This window comes from Micropterus dolomieu, linkage group LG03 (assembly GCF_021292245.1).
Source record: "Micropterus dolomieu isolate WLL.071019.BEF.003 ecotype Adirondacks linkage group LG03, ASM2129224v1, whole genome shotgun sequence".
In the NCBI taxonomy this organism is placed as follows: domain Eukaryota; kingdom Metazoa; phylum Chordata; class Actinopteri; order Centrarchiformes; family Centrarchidae; genus Micropterus; species Micropterus dolomieu.
Genome location: NC_060152.1, coordinates 6,202,187 through 6,217,858, shown reverse-complemented (window position 1 = coordinate 6,217,858; position 15,672 = coordinate 6,202,187). Strand labels below are relative to the sequence as shown.

The 15,672-nt window shown below is 38.1% G+C and overlaps 1 protein-coding gene across 2 annotated transcripts; it reads right to left on the bottom strand.

The window, feature by feature from the left end:
• Positions 1–1,738: 1,738 nt before the first annotated feature.
• LOC123968516 (macrophage mannose receptor 1-like) lies at positions 1,739–6,732 on the bottom strand. 2 transcript variants are annotated; one of them, XM_046045338.1, is made up of 6 exons: positions 6,412–6,732; positions 5,382–5,429; positions 3,771–4,145; positions 3,058–3,402; positions 2,869–2,960; positions 1,739–2,508 (listed from the first exon to the last, which is right to left on the bottom strand). In XM_046045338.1, the coding sequence occupies exons 2-6, from the start codon at positions 5,416–5,418 to the stop codon at positions 2,377–2,379; spliced, it is 981 nt and encodes a 326-aa protein (XP_045901294.1). In that variant the 5' UTR covers positions 5,419–5,429; positions 6,412–6,732; the 3' UTR covers positions 1,739–2,376. The 2 variants fall into 2 exon arrangements, with proteins under 2 accessions (XP_045901294.1, XP_045901295.1); XM_046045339.1 differs by having other exon boundaries at positions 1,739–2,504.
• Between the last annotated feature and the right edge of the window lie 8,940 nt (positions 6,733–15,672).

Here is a 15,672-nt window from a genome sequence, read left to right as displayed (position 1 = left end):
TCTTATTGGGTTTATCCTGAACTATGTTAAACTATGTTGTTGCAAAGTGTTCTGACCAGTAAAGCTCAAGGAGCCTACTAGGCTTTGAGCCTAGCTGATAGCAAGGTGCACGAAATTGTTACGTCCGCAGTGTTGAACGTCTATGAACTGGTGCCAGAGGCATACCGTCAGCGCTTTCGTTTTAGGAAGAAGCAAGATAATCACACTTACACTGAGTCTGCCCGTGATTTGGCCTCTCAATTTCATCGTTGGTGTTCATCATCTGAGGTTAGCACATTTGAGGATCTTTATGATTTGATTATTCTAGAGCAATTTAAGGATTCTGTGCCAGAGCGTTTGGCAACATTCATTAATGAACATAAGGTGACAACGCCTTATAAGGCAGCAGTTCTGGCATATGAATATATGCTAACCCATAAAAGTTATTTCGATGTTAAGGAGGATGTTTGACGTAAGACTGATACTCTAGGCCTTTGAGACCAAAGATGGTCACAAGCCAGCTCTTAGCCCGTGACAAAAAGAAGGTGAGACACAACAGGTTTGCTTGCTAAAGAAATGATTTATTATACCAGTAACAGAAAAGTCAAATCATCAAAAATCAGAATCAGAATTAGTTTTATTGCCAGGTATGTGTACACATACGAGGAATTTGATTCAGGATTGTACATTGCTCACAATGTGCTTACTTATACAATAATAATATAATAAAATAAAATCAGTATGATCAATATGACATAGTATGAGCAGCACTGAAATAGTGAATGGTGAATAAATAAATAATAAGTGGAAACCAGTAAACAGGTGCTGATTAGAGACAGAGTTACTGGGTTATTGCACAGGAATTGTTCCTGACACTGTGAGTGTGATATGTGGTGTGGCAAAGTATGACTATTAGTTATGTCAGCAGTGAATGGATGAGTGAGATGTGTGTGAGTGTGTGTTTTGTCAGGATAAACCAAAAGAAAAACAAAGGACAAACCCGATAAGACGCCGGCCTAGGAGGAGAGAGCAAAAGACTGACCAGTCCTGGCTAAATAAGCTCTCAAGGTAGAGCTATACAGGTGATTGCCCAGCCCAATCAGCCTCCCTGCCTGCAGCCTCTTGCAGGAGAAAGAAGCAGGGAGAGGGAGGGGTCGTAACAGTATATATAATAAGAAGCTACGCTTTTTGTGTTTATCTTAATAGACTACATGTTCTCAAAAAAAGGAGCTTTACACGCAACTTTATCAGAGCTAATGATAATATTAGTCCATTTTAGCATGCCAATTTAAGCATGCCATTGTCAACTTTGATCATATAAAACGTAATTTTCCAACAACAAAAATGTGGCTAGTGAAAATGCTGCATAGCTAGTAACTTTGGAAGACCACCAAAAAAGTTAATCAAGCCCTGGTTCCCAGTGTTGGGAAGTAACTAGTCACATGTATTTAGTTATGTAATTTAATTACAATTTAACTGTAACTAATATATTACATTTACTGGGCAAAATGTGTATTTAAATCGGTTACTTTTGAAAATGTTCATGATAACATTGGGTGTTACATTTGAATATTTTCTGTAAAAAGCTCGGCTATATTTGTGTCGCTCTCAAGAAGAGAGGTGGCAAGAAGAAGCACATATTTGCGCAATGGCATCCTGGCTCTGGCTAAATCTACATCTGTCCACTGCAGAGGCACTATCCACCTGATACTAGTATAAATAAGTGTATTAGTATAATATTATGACAATAAAGACAAAGTTTACTGTTTTAAATATATTTATAGGTTACACTTTATTTGCCTTATGTTTTGGGCGAATTAGAAATCCCGGCGGTACGCACTTTTTAGGTCCTAAAAAGAGGACATGTCAGGGGAGGAGGACGTTTGGTCTATTGTAATTTTGTGTCCATTTATTTATTAATTAAAAGTGTTTTTAATTTTAAGTTAACATTTTACAAATTTTTAAATGTCCTGTTTTTATTTCATAGGCAGCTCAAGTACCCCGAGAGATGCACGCACCACACTTTGGGAATTCCTGATAGACTACCAGTTGTAGACAAAAAACTAGATTTAGAACACAATCACACCAGAAATTAATAGTTTATATAATCACTCACTAGATAAAAGATTAAATCATAATTCCTTTTTAGGATTGTTGTAGTTATCCTAATTTAAAGAGTAACTTGACAACCCTTGAAAATCAAGTCTTTGCTGACCTGGAACAGGTCTTCGCTGAAACAGGAACAGGCTCAAAACATTCAACCGCAGAGGGTAGTTAAACACTGCACTCAGTGAATTTCATGATAGATTATGTGATCTACAAGAAATGGTTAATAAAGTAATCTGGCTACATTCATTGTGGTTACATGCACACTGCCCTTGCAGTTTGTTGAAAACATCAATTACAAAGGACATCTTTTCCGTTGGCTTCATCAGTCTTTGTCTTTCTCTCTGTCTGTTTTTTGGGTTGAATCTTCCACCGCAGGTTGAAGTCAGTCAGCGAAGACTTGTTCGTCAGCCCTGCACCTAGCTGAGAGGGAATCAAAGTTTTTTCAGAAGACCATTGTCAAAAAACAACAATAGCGTTTTGGGAATGTAGCATCTGAAACACATTGTGTGTTAAACATCATTAATTTCAAGTGTTATTTTTGCTAATGTCACATAGCTTAACTTGAGGGATGGGAGTTATCAGAGTAAACAGCCAAAGCTGTTTTGATATGTCAGGCGTGAGATCTGATTCATCAATTTATCATAATTCACTCTGGAACCACAGAAGGCTTTATACAACTACATGTACAGCAGTACTCCCCGAGACCTGTAAACTACTTTGATGTGTAAAAGTTCCTCTTTAAGAACTGATAGAGAGAGATAACATTGGAGGAAGTTTCACCTGTTGAAGGATCTGGGCGTTAATAGCTGGATCTGATAGGTCAGCATCAGTTTGAATCTTTATCCTCACCACAGTTGTCTTCACTTTTAGGGCTGGACAGTCCAACAAACACATGACCACAAATCAATGAACAATATATAATTTCATTGAAGAAACCTGAGTATTTATGAGATCTATGTATATTTTCACCTCCATAGCAGAAGAATGAAAGCTCGCTGTCACATCTCGAAACATTCCAATAGTGGTCTGACGTTTCAACCGCGCAGTACAGATCACCACCAATGTTATTCGGCTGTCCAATTCCCCAGTTTGTGAAAGGGCTGCTGCTGATGTCGGACCACCTCCATGGTGTCCGGTACAAGCCAATCCACACTCCAGCAAACCCTAACCCTACTGAAAACACTTGTGTGTTTTCCTGAGCATTCTCAATCATGGCTAGATCTGTGTGATGTGTTCTGCAGTAAGCTTGGGCATTCTTCCATGCTAGCCCGATTTGATATAGAAAAAATTTTTTCTGGCCTGGAGGATTTGTAGCTACAATAGAAAAAAAGAGTAAAGCGAGTGTTAGAAGATGGTAGTGTTTTCAATCCTAAAACTCAACTATATAGAGCTGGGAAGATATCAATACTGTACACAGCTTTATATCCTAATTTTAGTTCAATAAGGTGGAGTATTTCTTCCACCACTGACTGCAAAGAATCTGCTCAACTCCTGTTGCTGTGGTGATGTAGAAGTGGACTATAGGGTGTGTCAGTACACTGTGACATCACTGAGGGGAGTGATTACAGGTGCAATCTAGCACACCCAAACAAACTGGAAACTTTCAACCAGAAAGGGCAGTCATACACTGCTTTTCCACTAGCAGTTACTCTTTAAATCAAGAAATGCAAAATTAGTCTTACCATTGTAACAAATGAAATATAATGTCAAGACACAGGGTGAATCTTTCCATGTTCCTTCACCGTTTATCACCACACAGGCAAAATCTCTGAGATTTTTGCTTTGCAGACCTGGTTGCCAGTTGTAGTAACCAGTTTTGCTCGTATCACCAGTCGCTGACCATCTCCAGGAGTTTGTGTCATCCCTCAGTCCGATCCACAACAATGAGGTATCTGAACTGGGTCTGTTTAGCCTGCTCACATCATCTATGCTTTCAATGGTCGCCAGGTCGGTGTGTTTCACTCTGCAGTAATGCTGAGCGTCGGTCCAGTTCATTTTCAAGCTGACATAGTGGTACTCAGGAAGGATGGCGTGAGAGCAGGAATTGAGGCCAAATCCTTAAGGGTAAAAAATAGAGGGCAAAAATGTTTGAACAAGTTACATATAATTTATTTATGTAATTTAATCACAAAATAAATGTAACTGTAATCCGTTACAGTTACAAGGAAAAAATGTGTAATTAAGGTACTTATAAAAATGTTCATGATTACACTGGGGGATACATCTGAATAATTTCTGTAAAAAGCTAGGCTATATGTTGAATAATATTAAATGTCCAGTGTGTAATATTTCTGAGGATTTATTAATAGAAATGCAATATAATATCCATAAATATGTTTTTAGTGGTTTATAAAGACCTTATATAATTAACAGTTTTATGTTTTTATTACCTTAGAATGAGCCATTTCTGTCTACATTACTGATGAAGCCAGACAAAGTCGGGACAGATGCAGACAGATGATGTCAGAAATAAAGGATATAATGGCCATAATCACATAGAGAAGAGAAGTGAGGTGTTTTTCCAGCCAATGTTGTATAATATATAATTGGATTGTAATGTGTTATTATGGGTATTGTGTGTGTTTTGGCTTTGCTACGTTGACATAAATGTGCCCCTTACGTGTGACAATCAGCTGATTATTGAGTGAGGAGCTTTTGGCAATTTGTTGCAATTCGCAACCCTCATCACTAAATGTCACTGAAACTTATACACTTAACCTTTATTTCGTTGCTTTACATGTTTTTCATTTGCACAACGTCTTCCTTTGGCATTTTCAGCCACAGCTGTTTAGTTAAGTTTGATGCTATTCTGATGCTTTGATTGGTTCTCATGTTTGAATTTGCCGCACCACGCATCTGCCAGTTAAATTGCCTCTAAAGAAATTTAGAAAATAAATCAAAAAATATTTTTATGTAGTAAGTTGCATTATGTAAATAAACAAATTGAAATAGTTACATTACTGTTACATTATAAATAGGCTAACTTTTAATCAGCAACCTAAGAGGTAAAATGTCCATGTGGGTGCTGTCTCTAAATTTGAGAAAATAATTTGTTGGGTAGGGGGCAGGTGGATGATTTATGCGTTCATGAGTATTCAAATAATTTCAGAGCCTATCCGTGCATCACACCAGTTTCTCTCATCAGCCGTGCAGATTTCTGGCATTTACTCCTCACCTGCAACTTATTCCTTCATCAGCCATCCACCATATACCAGTTCACCTGCCTGTAAGCTTATTTTTGCACAATAAATTGTTGAACTACACCATGTCCCACCATGTTGTGCAACTCTTACCAAAGAGGACAGAAATTAAAAGCACTGCACAATCCATTTCTGGTTTCACTGAAATGTAAGAGAAAAAATAAAATGAGAAAAGCATTAAAAACAAAGGACAGCAGACAATAAAGCAAAAAACAAAAATCCACCTTAAAATAATTACAGGCAAGATATGTTACATTTTGATGGAAGGTATAGTTTGGGAATTTTGAAGTGGGGCTGTAATGAGATACTTATCCACAGTCAGTGTATTACCTGCAGTAGAAGGCACTCGGTGCTTCCCCAGTTTGGTGAAGCAGCAAGTTGTACCAGGACGGAAGCTAAACAATTCACTGCTGTGCACAAAGTCAGTTGCTAAAGGTATTTTAACAACCTAAAAGAAGGCCCACCGAAAAAATCAATATCAGTTCAGTACGCTATTTTCAGAATATTTCCAGCTCTTACCTTGCCCTCAGACGGTGTGCAGCTAAGTTTCACTTATTCATAGGAATGCTTAAGTTCTAAAGTTGAGAAAAAAGTTCAAATTAAAAGGCTGTCTGATAGCAGGGTAGATTCTAAATATAGCGCACACTTTAACAGATTGATTTATTTTTTTCTCTGGGCGTTGTACATTTTGCAGCTGACTGTCCACTGCAGTACGTGTCTGTGCCAGTACAACTTTCTGTATTTTCAAACTGGGGACGCTCCAACCGCCACCTACTGCAGGTAATACGCTGATTATGGATAAGTACCTCATACAGCCCCACTTCAAAAATCTCAAACTATCCCTTTATGCTTTACCATAGTTTCAAGACTTGGGCCAATATTTATAAAATAATTGCTATGTACATATCATATATAAATTGTAAATAATAAATGTAACATTGCTTCTTGGCTTTGTGAAAGGCACTTTAAAAAAAACTAAAATGACTGAAGGTGAATTGTATGTAGAAGATTCATATTTGAACATCTGAAGTTGTTAAAATGTATATAATGATTAGTGCAATAGTACTAAAGGCAAAATAATAATAATAATAAATATATAATAATAATAATAATATATACTCACATTTATAAAATCCAGTATTTAAGTTGCTGGCAGCAAATCATCCAAACTTGAAATCGCTCATATCAGCAGGGAAATGTCTGCTCACCTGTCTGATAAGCACCCAGTGCTGTGCTGCATTTTAACATGTGCATATTTAAATATCCAAATGAAGAAGCTGATAAAGGTCACCTTGGTTTGTACTTTAATTAACCATGATGTTTGGTCACAGTTAAATGTTTTTTGTTTTCATCATCTGGAGGTATAGAACCAGAACCTGAACATCACCTCCATCACCAAAAAGGCCCAGCAGAGGATGTACTTCCTGCGGCAGCTGAAGAAGTTCAGCCTACCAAAGACAATGATGGCGCACTTCTACACCGCCGTCATCAAGTCCATCCTCACCTCCTCCATCACCATCTGGTACGCCTTCTCCACTGCCAGGGACAAGGGCAGGCTGCAGCATATCATTCGCTCTGCAGAGAAGGAGATTGGCTGCAATCTTCCTTCTCTTCTGGACCTGTACGCCTCCAGGACTCTGAGGCGAGCAGGAAAGATCGCAGCTGAAACCAACCTCTTAGTGTCTTATGCTACGTTCAGACTGCAGGCCTTAATGCTCAATTCCGAATTTTTCCCAGATCCGATAATTTTTGTTTGACAGTTCACATTATTGCCTCAATGTGGCCCATATCAGACTCCTGTGTGAACTGTCCGCGGCCTGAAAGTGACCCGCATGCGCAGAAGAATAACACGACGTCACACGCAGCACGCAGCACGCTGTTGCAGGCTACAGAAGTAAAGCAGGAGCAAGATAGCTCGGGTTAGCTCGCGGGGGACCCGTTTTTCATTGTCTTCTCACGGGTCACATTTCTCCCGAATTATGACAAGTGTTCAAAACTTTATGTTATTTACGGTTTCTGGCGCTGGACAACGCATCTGCCCCATAACTCCCTCCCTCCTGTGGGTCACATTGGCCTGCAGTAGTGTAGAGTCAAACCGCTGCAAGCCTCCAGAACAGCTTCAGTGCTCCTTACCAAGTCTGTGGAACTATCCGAGGGTTGAACACCATTACTCCACAAACAATTCCCTTACTTATCTACCACATTTATTTAATCAGGTACTCCAATGAGATGAAAATCTCTGTGGGAGAGATCTTAGTAAGGCAGATAGAAAGAAAAACAAGCATAGCGTAAATGTGTTATAGCTTCACATTAAATGGATGTTAATTAATTGGCAATAACAGACAGCCCTAAATTAAATCAGAATCACAAGTTTTTTGCCAAGTTAGTTTTCACATACAAGGACATATCCAAATAGACATAGTAAGTGAAAAGACACATTTGAATACGCAAATGAGGTATCTTGAATATGCAAATGAGGTATCTTTCAAAGGTCACCTTGATTGGCACCTGTGTGGTGCCAATCAGTGTGGTCAATGATGAGTAGAATGTATTGTAATTGTAATGTAATGTCTCTTTTTGTTTTCTGAGTTTGAAGGACTATAATCTATAGTAATATTAAAGTGTTTTAACTTGCATCACATTTGAGTCCTCCTAAAAGATTAGGACAAATTGTTGTGAGAATATTATGTGTTACGTTAAGCTAGTGAGCTGAATGCAGGAAACATGGGTTTAGGGCCCAGATGCAGATACAGGAGCGGAGCAGGTGAATTATAGATGTTTATTTGAACAAAAACCGTGAACCTGCAGAGCAAGAACAGTATTCCAAAAATCCATTTAATAAGAGAGACACAAGCAACACAGATGAGACACTGGAAACAACGCTGCGCTGTGATTATGCCACAAACATTGGTTTAGTATGAATGAGCGAGTGTCTGCCCCCCTGTCCGGCCCAGTGACAAATTAATACATAATTAAATAAATAATAAAACAGACAAAGGAGTATATTAATACTCTCTTGTTAAAGTAAAATCTGTCTGGCACAATATGGTATCCAGGTCATCATACTCTATACCAGGCTGCTGGGCAGGACAAGTTTTAAAAAAAATAAAATTTGGCAAATATGCTATTTATATATAAAATACCATTTGCAAAAATTTAAAATTGCTATCCAAAATGTAAAAGTAGAGTTTCCAGCTGAAGTTAATCCAAAAAATACAGATACTTTAAGGTACTTTCTCTTATGCAAATTATTGTGACTCAGTGTGTTACAGAAAGATTTATTAGTGGTATAAGACAAGAGAGGAATTGCACCCAATACAGTTGTTATGATTCTTATTCCAGTTCGAGCTTGTCCAAAGAATAATGTTTGTCTGCAGGCAAGTATAACAAAACCCATACTTTAAAACTTTAAAAAAAAGAAAAAAACATTTTTATAGCCACATTCAAAACCTCAAGTTTAGGCATGCACAAATAAAAAGCAAAATATCCCAGAGATTGCAACAATGGGCTCTCACGTTATGAGCTCCTGATTTTTCTGTGCCAGTTACTCCTTCCTCCCCTGTCTCATCTTTCTCTAACTCCCGAGATGCGTTGGAGTCTCATTCCAAAGCATCTCTCTGTTTCTCTCTCCTCAGTTTGCTCACTATCTGTCTCTCCCCTCTTTCAAGACTGATAACTTTAGATATCCTAATTTTAACCAGTGTATATCTGGATGAATTAACTGCTTCAGCTAGTTGGCTGCCACAAGCAAGGCAAGTAAAAACAGTCTGGCCAGCAGGAGCTGTGTATTTTGGTAGGCTGACCATATTCTGGTTTTCAAAAAAAGAGGACAGAGGGGGCAGGAGACGGACACCCGCAGTGAGTGGAAGGTTTGGGCTGGGGGAGATTCAAGAAATTGGTGGCACTGTGTCAATGTATATGGGGGGGTGATAATCATGCAGCTATATTCTTGAACTTGAAGGCCTACATGTGGGCTTCTGTAGATTGCATGCCCCTTTTTGCTTCACACACATAATTGATATTAAAACAATAATTTTAGTAAAACAGAATAAGGGGAACATATCGCTCTCAAGAAGAGCGGCGGCAAGAAGCAGCACATATTCACATAGCATTAATAGCATCCTGGCTCTGGCTAAATCTGTATTTGTCCACTGGCACTATCCACCTGGTGGAGTAACTAGTATAAATTAGTGTATTGAAGGATCTGGGCGTAAATACAGTATTTTCACCTCCATAGCAGAAGAATGAAAGCTCAGTGTCACACACAGTAAAGGTCACCGCCAATGTTAGTCGGCTGTCCAATTCTTCAGTTTGTTAAGTAGCTGTTGCTCATGTCGGACCACCTCCATGGTTCACGGTCCACACAGTATACCATGACTTCATTGATATCACTTAGTTTTCCTGAGCATTCTCGATCACGGCATCATTCCATGTCAGTCCCTGTGGGTATGTAATTAAAGTAAACGTTTTTTGGCCTTGAGTATTTGTAGCTACAATAGATAAAAAGAGTAAACAAGTGTTTCTAGTTTGTAGTTATACAACTCCATTATATAGAGATGTGTAGATATGGTTAATGGCCATGGTATACTGAATGAATAGCTTACTTCAGTTTACATTATGATGTACAAAGAATAGTCTATAATTGAACACAATATGTTTGTCACCATTTTTATAGATTGGAAAGACCTTAGCAGTTTTCCTTTTATTAGGAAAAACACCAGTTTGAAAGGATTTATTACATATATAAGTAAATGGCTCAAGAACACTATCACTTCTTTTTTAAGTGACATATCGAAGGTTACGATATGGTAACCCTACTTCTATAAGCACAGGCGGAGCCCTCTACTGGATTCTATGGGTAATACCTCCTCCAATCACACGCACACACTTGCCCACTGAAATTTTATCGTGCACGTAGCCGACCAATAGGACGTCGCTACCGATACGTGCGTGACGTATAAATAGCAGCTGGTATAATGAGCTAGCCAAAGGAGGAAATAGAGGCCACTGATATCAAGACAAGAAAGCTCATCACAAAAAACATGACTGTACACTAAGCAGAGCGAGGGACGCCAAGGGCTAGTGAGTGTCAAGATCACTGTCCAGGTTGAAACAACAAAGATCCAGAGTACATCAGTACATTATATTTTATACATACATGTGTACAAAATAATATGAATGCAACAACTGTATGGAGTTGTGTTTTGTTTAGTTTGGGTTGCAGGTAGTGAGTCGCTGTCTTGGTGGTTTTCTTTTCCTTGTTTTGTTTTGTTCTGATGGTCTGGCTTAGCATGCTGCGTGTGGGATAAACTTGCCCCTAGTACATTGACTGTGAGCTCCCCTTGCGCTGGGTTAACATGTCTGCTGGTCATTATATTAACTGCATGTCAGCTAGTGTGTGTTTATGGGCTCATTGATATCGCAGCCCACCTGTCTCTTTGTGCTTCACATTGTTTTAATACCTATTTTTTGATTAATAATCCTAGTCTTCCTATTTGCTCCATAAAATCAACAATATTCCTCGTTAAGGGCACCACCAGAGTTCTTATAAACCTAGAGTCTCCGGACCTCTAGGTAGTTTTGAATAATTATACAATTATTACTAGTGATCAGTTACTTAATAATCGCTCAATTATCTTAAATCAATCAGTCAGTCTCATATCTAAAGGGTCAATTCTCTTGGCAGGGACGTAGAAATAGGCAACACACACAGTTCTCGATTATATTACAGTGAATTTATTCTCTAACGAATGTGATATAAAAGGGTAAATAAACAATGGCGGCACAATGAGCCTGGAGGTTCGATTGTGGGAAGCATTTGACTCATATAGCATAGAAGAACTAATAAAAGTAAGCTAACGCTATGAGTTTAGTTAAAAGGCAATCTCTGACCACAGAATGTGTGTTAGGTCTTACTGCTTATCGATGGCCTGCTTTGGCCTGTTGCACGGGTCCCACGCTAGCTGCCAATTATGGCTTTTTGCTAGGGATTCACGTCACGTCAAAAATAATCTCACATTTAAAAGCATCACAACATCCCCTCTCCTTTTACTGACCCTGTATCCTCAACATTTCATAGCCCTCTAATCCATCCTGCAGTTCATTATCACCACTCAGCCAGGTCTCTGAAATTGCTATTACACTAATGTTTTTCTTATACCCTTAAAGGTAATCTTTAATTTTGGAAAATGTACTGTAGAGACTTCTATTCAAGGGAATCACAGAAAAATTCTAAATTTTCACGTTGGAATTAAATTTATCTTCAGAATAAGATTCACAATTTGTCTTGATCTTTCCTTTTTATCTCTGATGTCTATTACTTTACCCTGTTCTGGTGCTAGACCAAAAGTAGTATCATTCTCACTTACGGACAATTTCATACTATCATGCATACTCCACAATATTCTTTATAGTAGTGAAGAATAATATTGTTTACATAAGAAAATTGTAGTTTGTGTGTGGGAGTAATTATAGTAGTGTGTTTAAGTGAGGATAGTAGTGTAGTGTATGTGAGAGAAAATTAGTTACTTAGTTTGATCAAACTGGCAGATGGTTTATATTATCATTCACTGATTGGCTTACATCCTTGAAAACAAAGCCTGCACACTGTCAGACCACTTGTAGCTAAATTGTAGCTATGTGGAACATTTAAATCAAGAGAAGCACGTTAAAGGAAAAGTTTACAGTTTTGTTAGAGCGGAAGCAAGATAGTCATGAGACTCCTACTTATTTACCTCCTTTTTTAAAGTCTGTTTTTGCTCATGAACGTAAATGGTAATGAGGAGGACATAACTATTTTTAATACTTATACAATGAGGTGTATTGAGAACATTGTAAGGGAAAGCGACAGTATGGGACATGAGATCATGACGCACTTACAATTTCTTTCTGTGACAGTCATGGACGTTTAGGTGCACGGGAAGCACTGTGTACATGTTTTTGTTCCATCATAAATTCATATGAAAACACAAGATAAGTGGATATTAGACAACAATCAGAACTGGTCATTCTAGTTGGCCTTAGTAGAATATGTGAAAAAATTACCTACTGTGGAATGAGTTGGCAAAGAATAGCTGTATGCTTTGGAATCAGCAGGACACTGTACAGACACAGACAGCAAGTTCAAATTTGACCACTGACCTATACAGCAATATCTGATGAGGCCTTGACTGACATTGTTAGTGGGATTCTTCAAACCACCCCAAATGCAGGAAAAAGGTATGACCCACAATTCGACAAAGAATTTATAATGTTCAAACTCCCAGTCAATTATGAAAAGTATTTTGTGATATTGCATCGAGTTTGGTTCTTTAAATACACTAACTGGTAATATAGTAATGGATATCCTTACAGCATTGGTGGAAGTAATACTCAGATTTAACTTAAATTAAAGTACTTACACCAGAGTATAAATACTCAAGTCCTGCATTCAGACCATCTACACAAAATGATTTTACAAAGCACATCTATTGAATGGTACCATAGATTGAACAGACATCAGTGACCTTGCTATCATGACAGCCAAAGCAGAAGGGAAAATGTGTTACAAAAAAAAACAGTAGTAATCATTGTAATTGTGTCATTTATTCTTCCCACAAGCATAAAGATGGAAACCACAAGCTGGTGAGGTTGAGAATGGTCTTTCATGGATGTGTTGGGGGCTTAGTCGAATTATCATATACTTGCAGTGTCTCAATAACAACAGGGCATCAAGTGTATTGGAACTGTTTTGTACTGGTGTACAGAGCTTTGGCCTTCCCTCGATAGTATGCTGTGACTGTGGCATGGAGAACACTATTCTCATTCACATATACAGGTGCTGGTCATATAATTATAATATCATCAAAAAGTTGATTTATTTCAGTAATTCCATTCAAAAAGTGAAACTTGTATAATGTATACAGTCATTCCACACAGACTGATATATTTCAAGTGTTCATTCCTTTTAATTTTGATGATTATAACTGACAACTAATGAAAACCCCAAAATCAGTATCTCAGAAAATTAGAATATTGTGAAAAGGTTCAATATTGAAGACACCTGGTGCCACACTCTAATCAGCTAATTAACTCAAAACAACTGCAAAGGCCTTTAAATGGTCTCTCAGTCTAGTTCTGTAGGCTACACCATCATGGGGAAGACTGCTGACTTGACAGCTGTCCAAAAGACGACCATTGACACCTTGCACAAGGAGGGCAAGACACAAAAGGTCATTGCTAAAGAGGCTGGCTGTTCACAGAGCTCTGTGTCCAAGCACATTAATAGAGAGGCGAAGGGAAGGAAAAGGTAGAAAAAAGTGTACAAGAAATAGGGATAACCGCACCCTGGAGAGGATTGTGAAACAAAACCCGCAAAACTCGCCTGACCTTAACCCTACAGAAAATCTATGGGGTATTGTGAAGAGGAAGATGCGATACGCCAGACAACAATGCAGAAGAGCTGAAGGCCACTATCAGAGCAACCTGGGCTCTCATAACACCTGAGCAGTGCCACAGACTGATCGACTCCATGCTGCAGTAATTTAGGCAAAAGGAGCCCCAACTAAGTATTGAGTGCTGTATATGCTCATACTTTTCATGTTCATACTTTTCAGTTGGCCAACATTTCTAAAAATCCATTTTTTGAATTGGTCTTTTCAGAGATACTGAATTTGGGATTTTCATTAGTTGTCAGTTTTAATCATCACAATTAAATGAAATAAACATTTGAAATATCAGTGTGTGTAATGAATGAATATAATATCCAAGTTTCACTTTTTGAATGGAATTACTGAAATAAATCAACTTTTTGATGTTATTCTAATTATATGACCAGCACCTGTATATTAAGGGTTGATATATATATACATACACACACACACACTTCCATTTAAGACTGAATATAGCAATTGGACTTTACTTAGTTTTTACTTGAAGCAATTGCGTAACTGAATTGGAAACTGTGAACTCATTGAATTGGAACAAATTCAAGGATTGTCAATACAAATAAGCTAAATAGGAAATAGCATAAATAAGAGTTAAACCATAGGTTTTGTTAAGAAGTGAAGCATAAGAAGGAATTTTATACTATATATATATATATATAAAAAATTTCCCTCATGACTTACAATGAAATCACCTTAGCAAGGGATCTCTTCAGACAGGAAGAATGATTACAGCGACCAATGACAATTTAAATGTACATACAGGCATCTAAGTAAGATTGACTTTAAAAAATGTGAAACTGTTCTTTAATATAATGTAGGTCTACTGTCATACTAATGAAGTATGCATCAGAGTATTTCCATCAGTATACTGACCAATTGTTTGCTCTGCCCCCACCTCAGCTGGTCATGTTTGCTGCTATTTCACTGCATAGCTGATTAATTACACCTCTATTTTCATCCTTAGCTTTTTTCTACCTTCCCTCCCTCTCTCCTCTTTCAAAATGCCACAGCACAACAGCATAACATGGCTAATTAATCAGAGTCGGCCTAGATACAGTACAAGATGGAGCTCATTTCTCTCCCTGCCTTGAAAACATTTTGCACACCAAAATAATGGTTGATGATCTATTCCAGATTAGCAATACTCATTACACTTGTTTTTGTGGTGTTGGCTCCTCCATTTTTAAATAGCAAATTTGCAAATGTACGCTTTTTGTTGTCTGAGGGTTTGCAAACTGCACTTCATCTGGAGGGGTCGGATAAGTGTCAGTGATCTCAGCAGCGTCTGAAATTAATGCTAACTGGTGCTCAGCAGCTTCTCCACACAACATTAATTCATGTAGTTGTCTCAGAGCATGCATTCATGTTCGCCGCATTCAATTAATGTAGATGGTAATTACGTATTAGAGCCATTAACTACAGTAAATGTGAATTTCTCTACAATTAACATACAACAAGGAAGTTTTAGACAAATTAGTGAATTATTGCAGGCATCTAAATTTGTTGGAGACTAAATAGTGATCAACATGATCATTTAAGGAGTCTTTTTTTGGATAAAGGTTTGCATTTTGGCGTGCAGAATTTGATGTGTCTGTTTTTTATATTTCAAGTGGTAGCTTGCAGCAGAGGTGTGCAGTAGACTTTTCCCTAAATGAAACTGCCGTCAGGTACATTCACCCATCAAGTGACAAATTTCTGTCCTATATGGCTTCTTATAATAGTGCAGCTGACACTGACATCGTAGAGTAGGTTCAGTAAAGGCCTGTAATTTTCTAAGCCATCCACTCCTTTCTGGCTTAATGGGCTGGGGCTTTTGCTGGGAACTCTGGTTAGTTTTCAGCTTTGATTCACCAGGAAGCCATCCAGCATCCTTGACAGCCTAGAAAATAACATATGGATAAATGGTGGAAGGAAGAATTTAATGGAAAAAGAAGTTGTGGTGGGCTTTGAATGGTTTA

Excerpts from the sequence above, each read along its gene's own strand:
- LOC123968516 (XM_046045338.1), bottom strand. The coding sequence starts at position 5,418 with ATGGATTGTGCAGTGCTTTTAATTTCTGTCCTCTTTG. Across the intron at positions 2,961-3,057 it reads TTCATTCTTCTGCTATGGAG|CCCTAAAAGTGAAGACAACT; the intron begins GTGAAAATATAC and ends TGGACTGTCCAG. Across the intron at positions 2,509-2,868 it reads ACGCCCAGATCCTTCAACAG|CTAGGTGCAGGGCTGACGAA; the intron begins GTGAAACTTCCT and ends ATTCCCTCTCAG.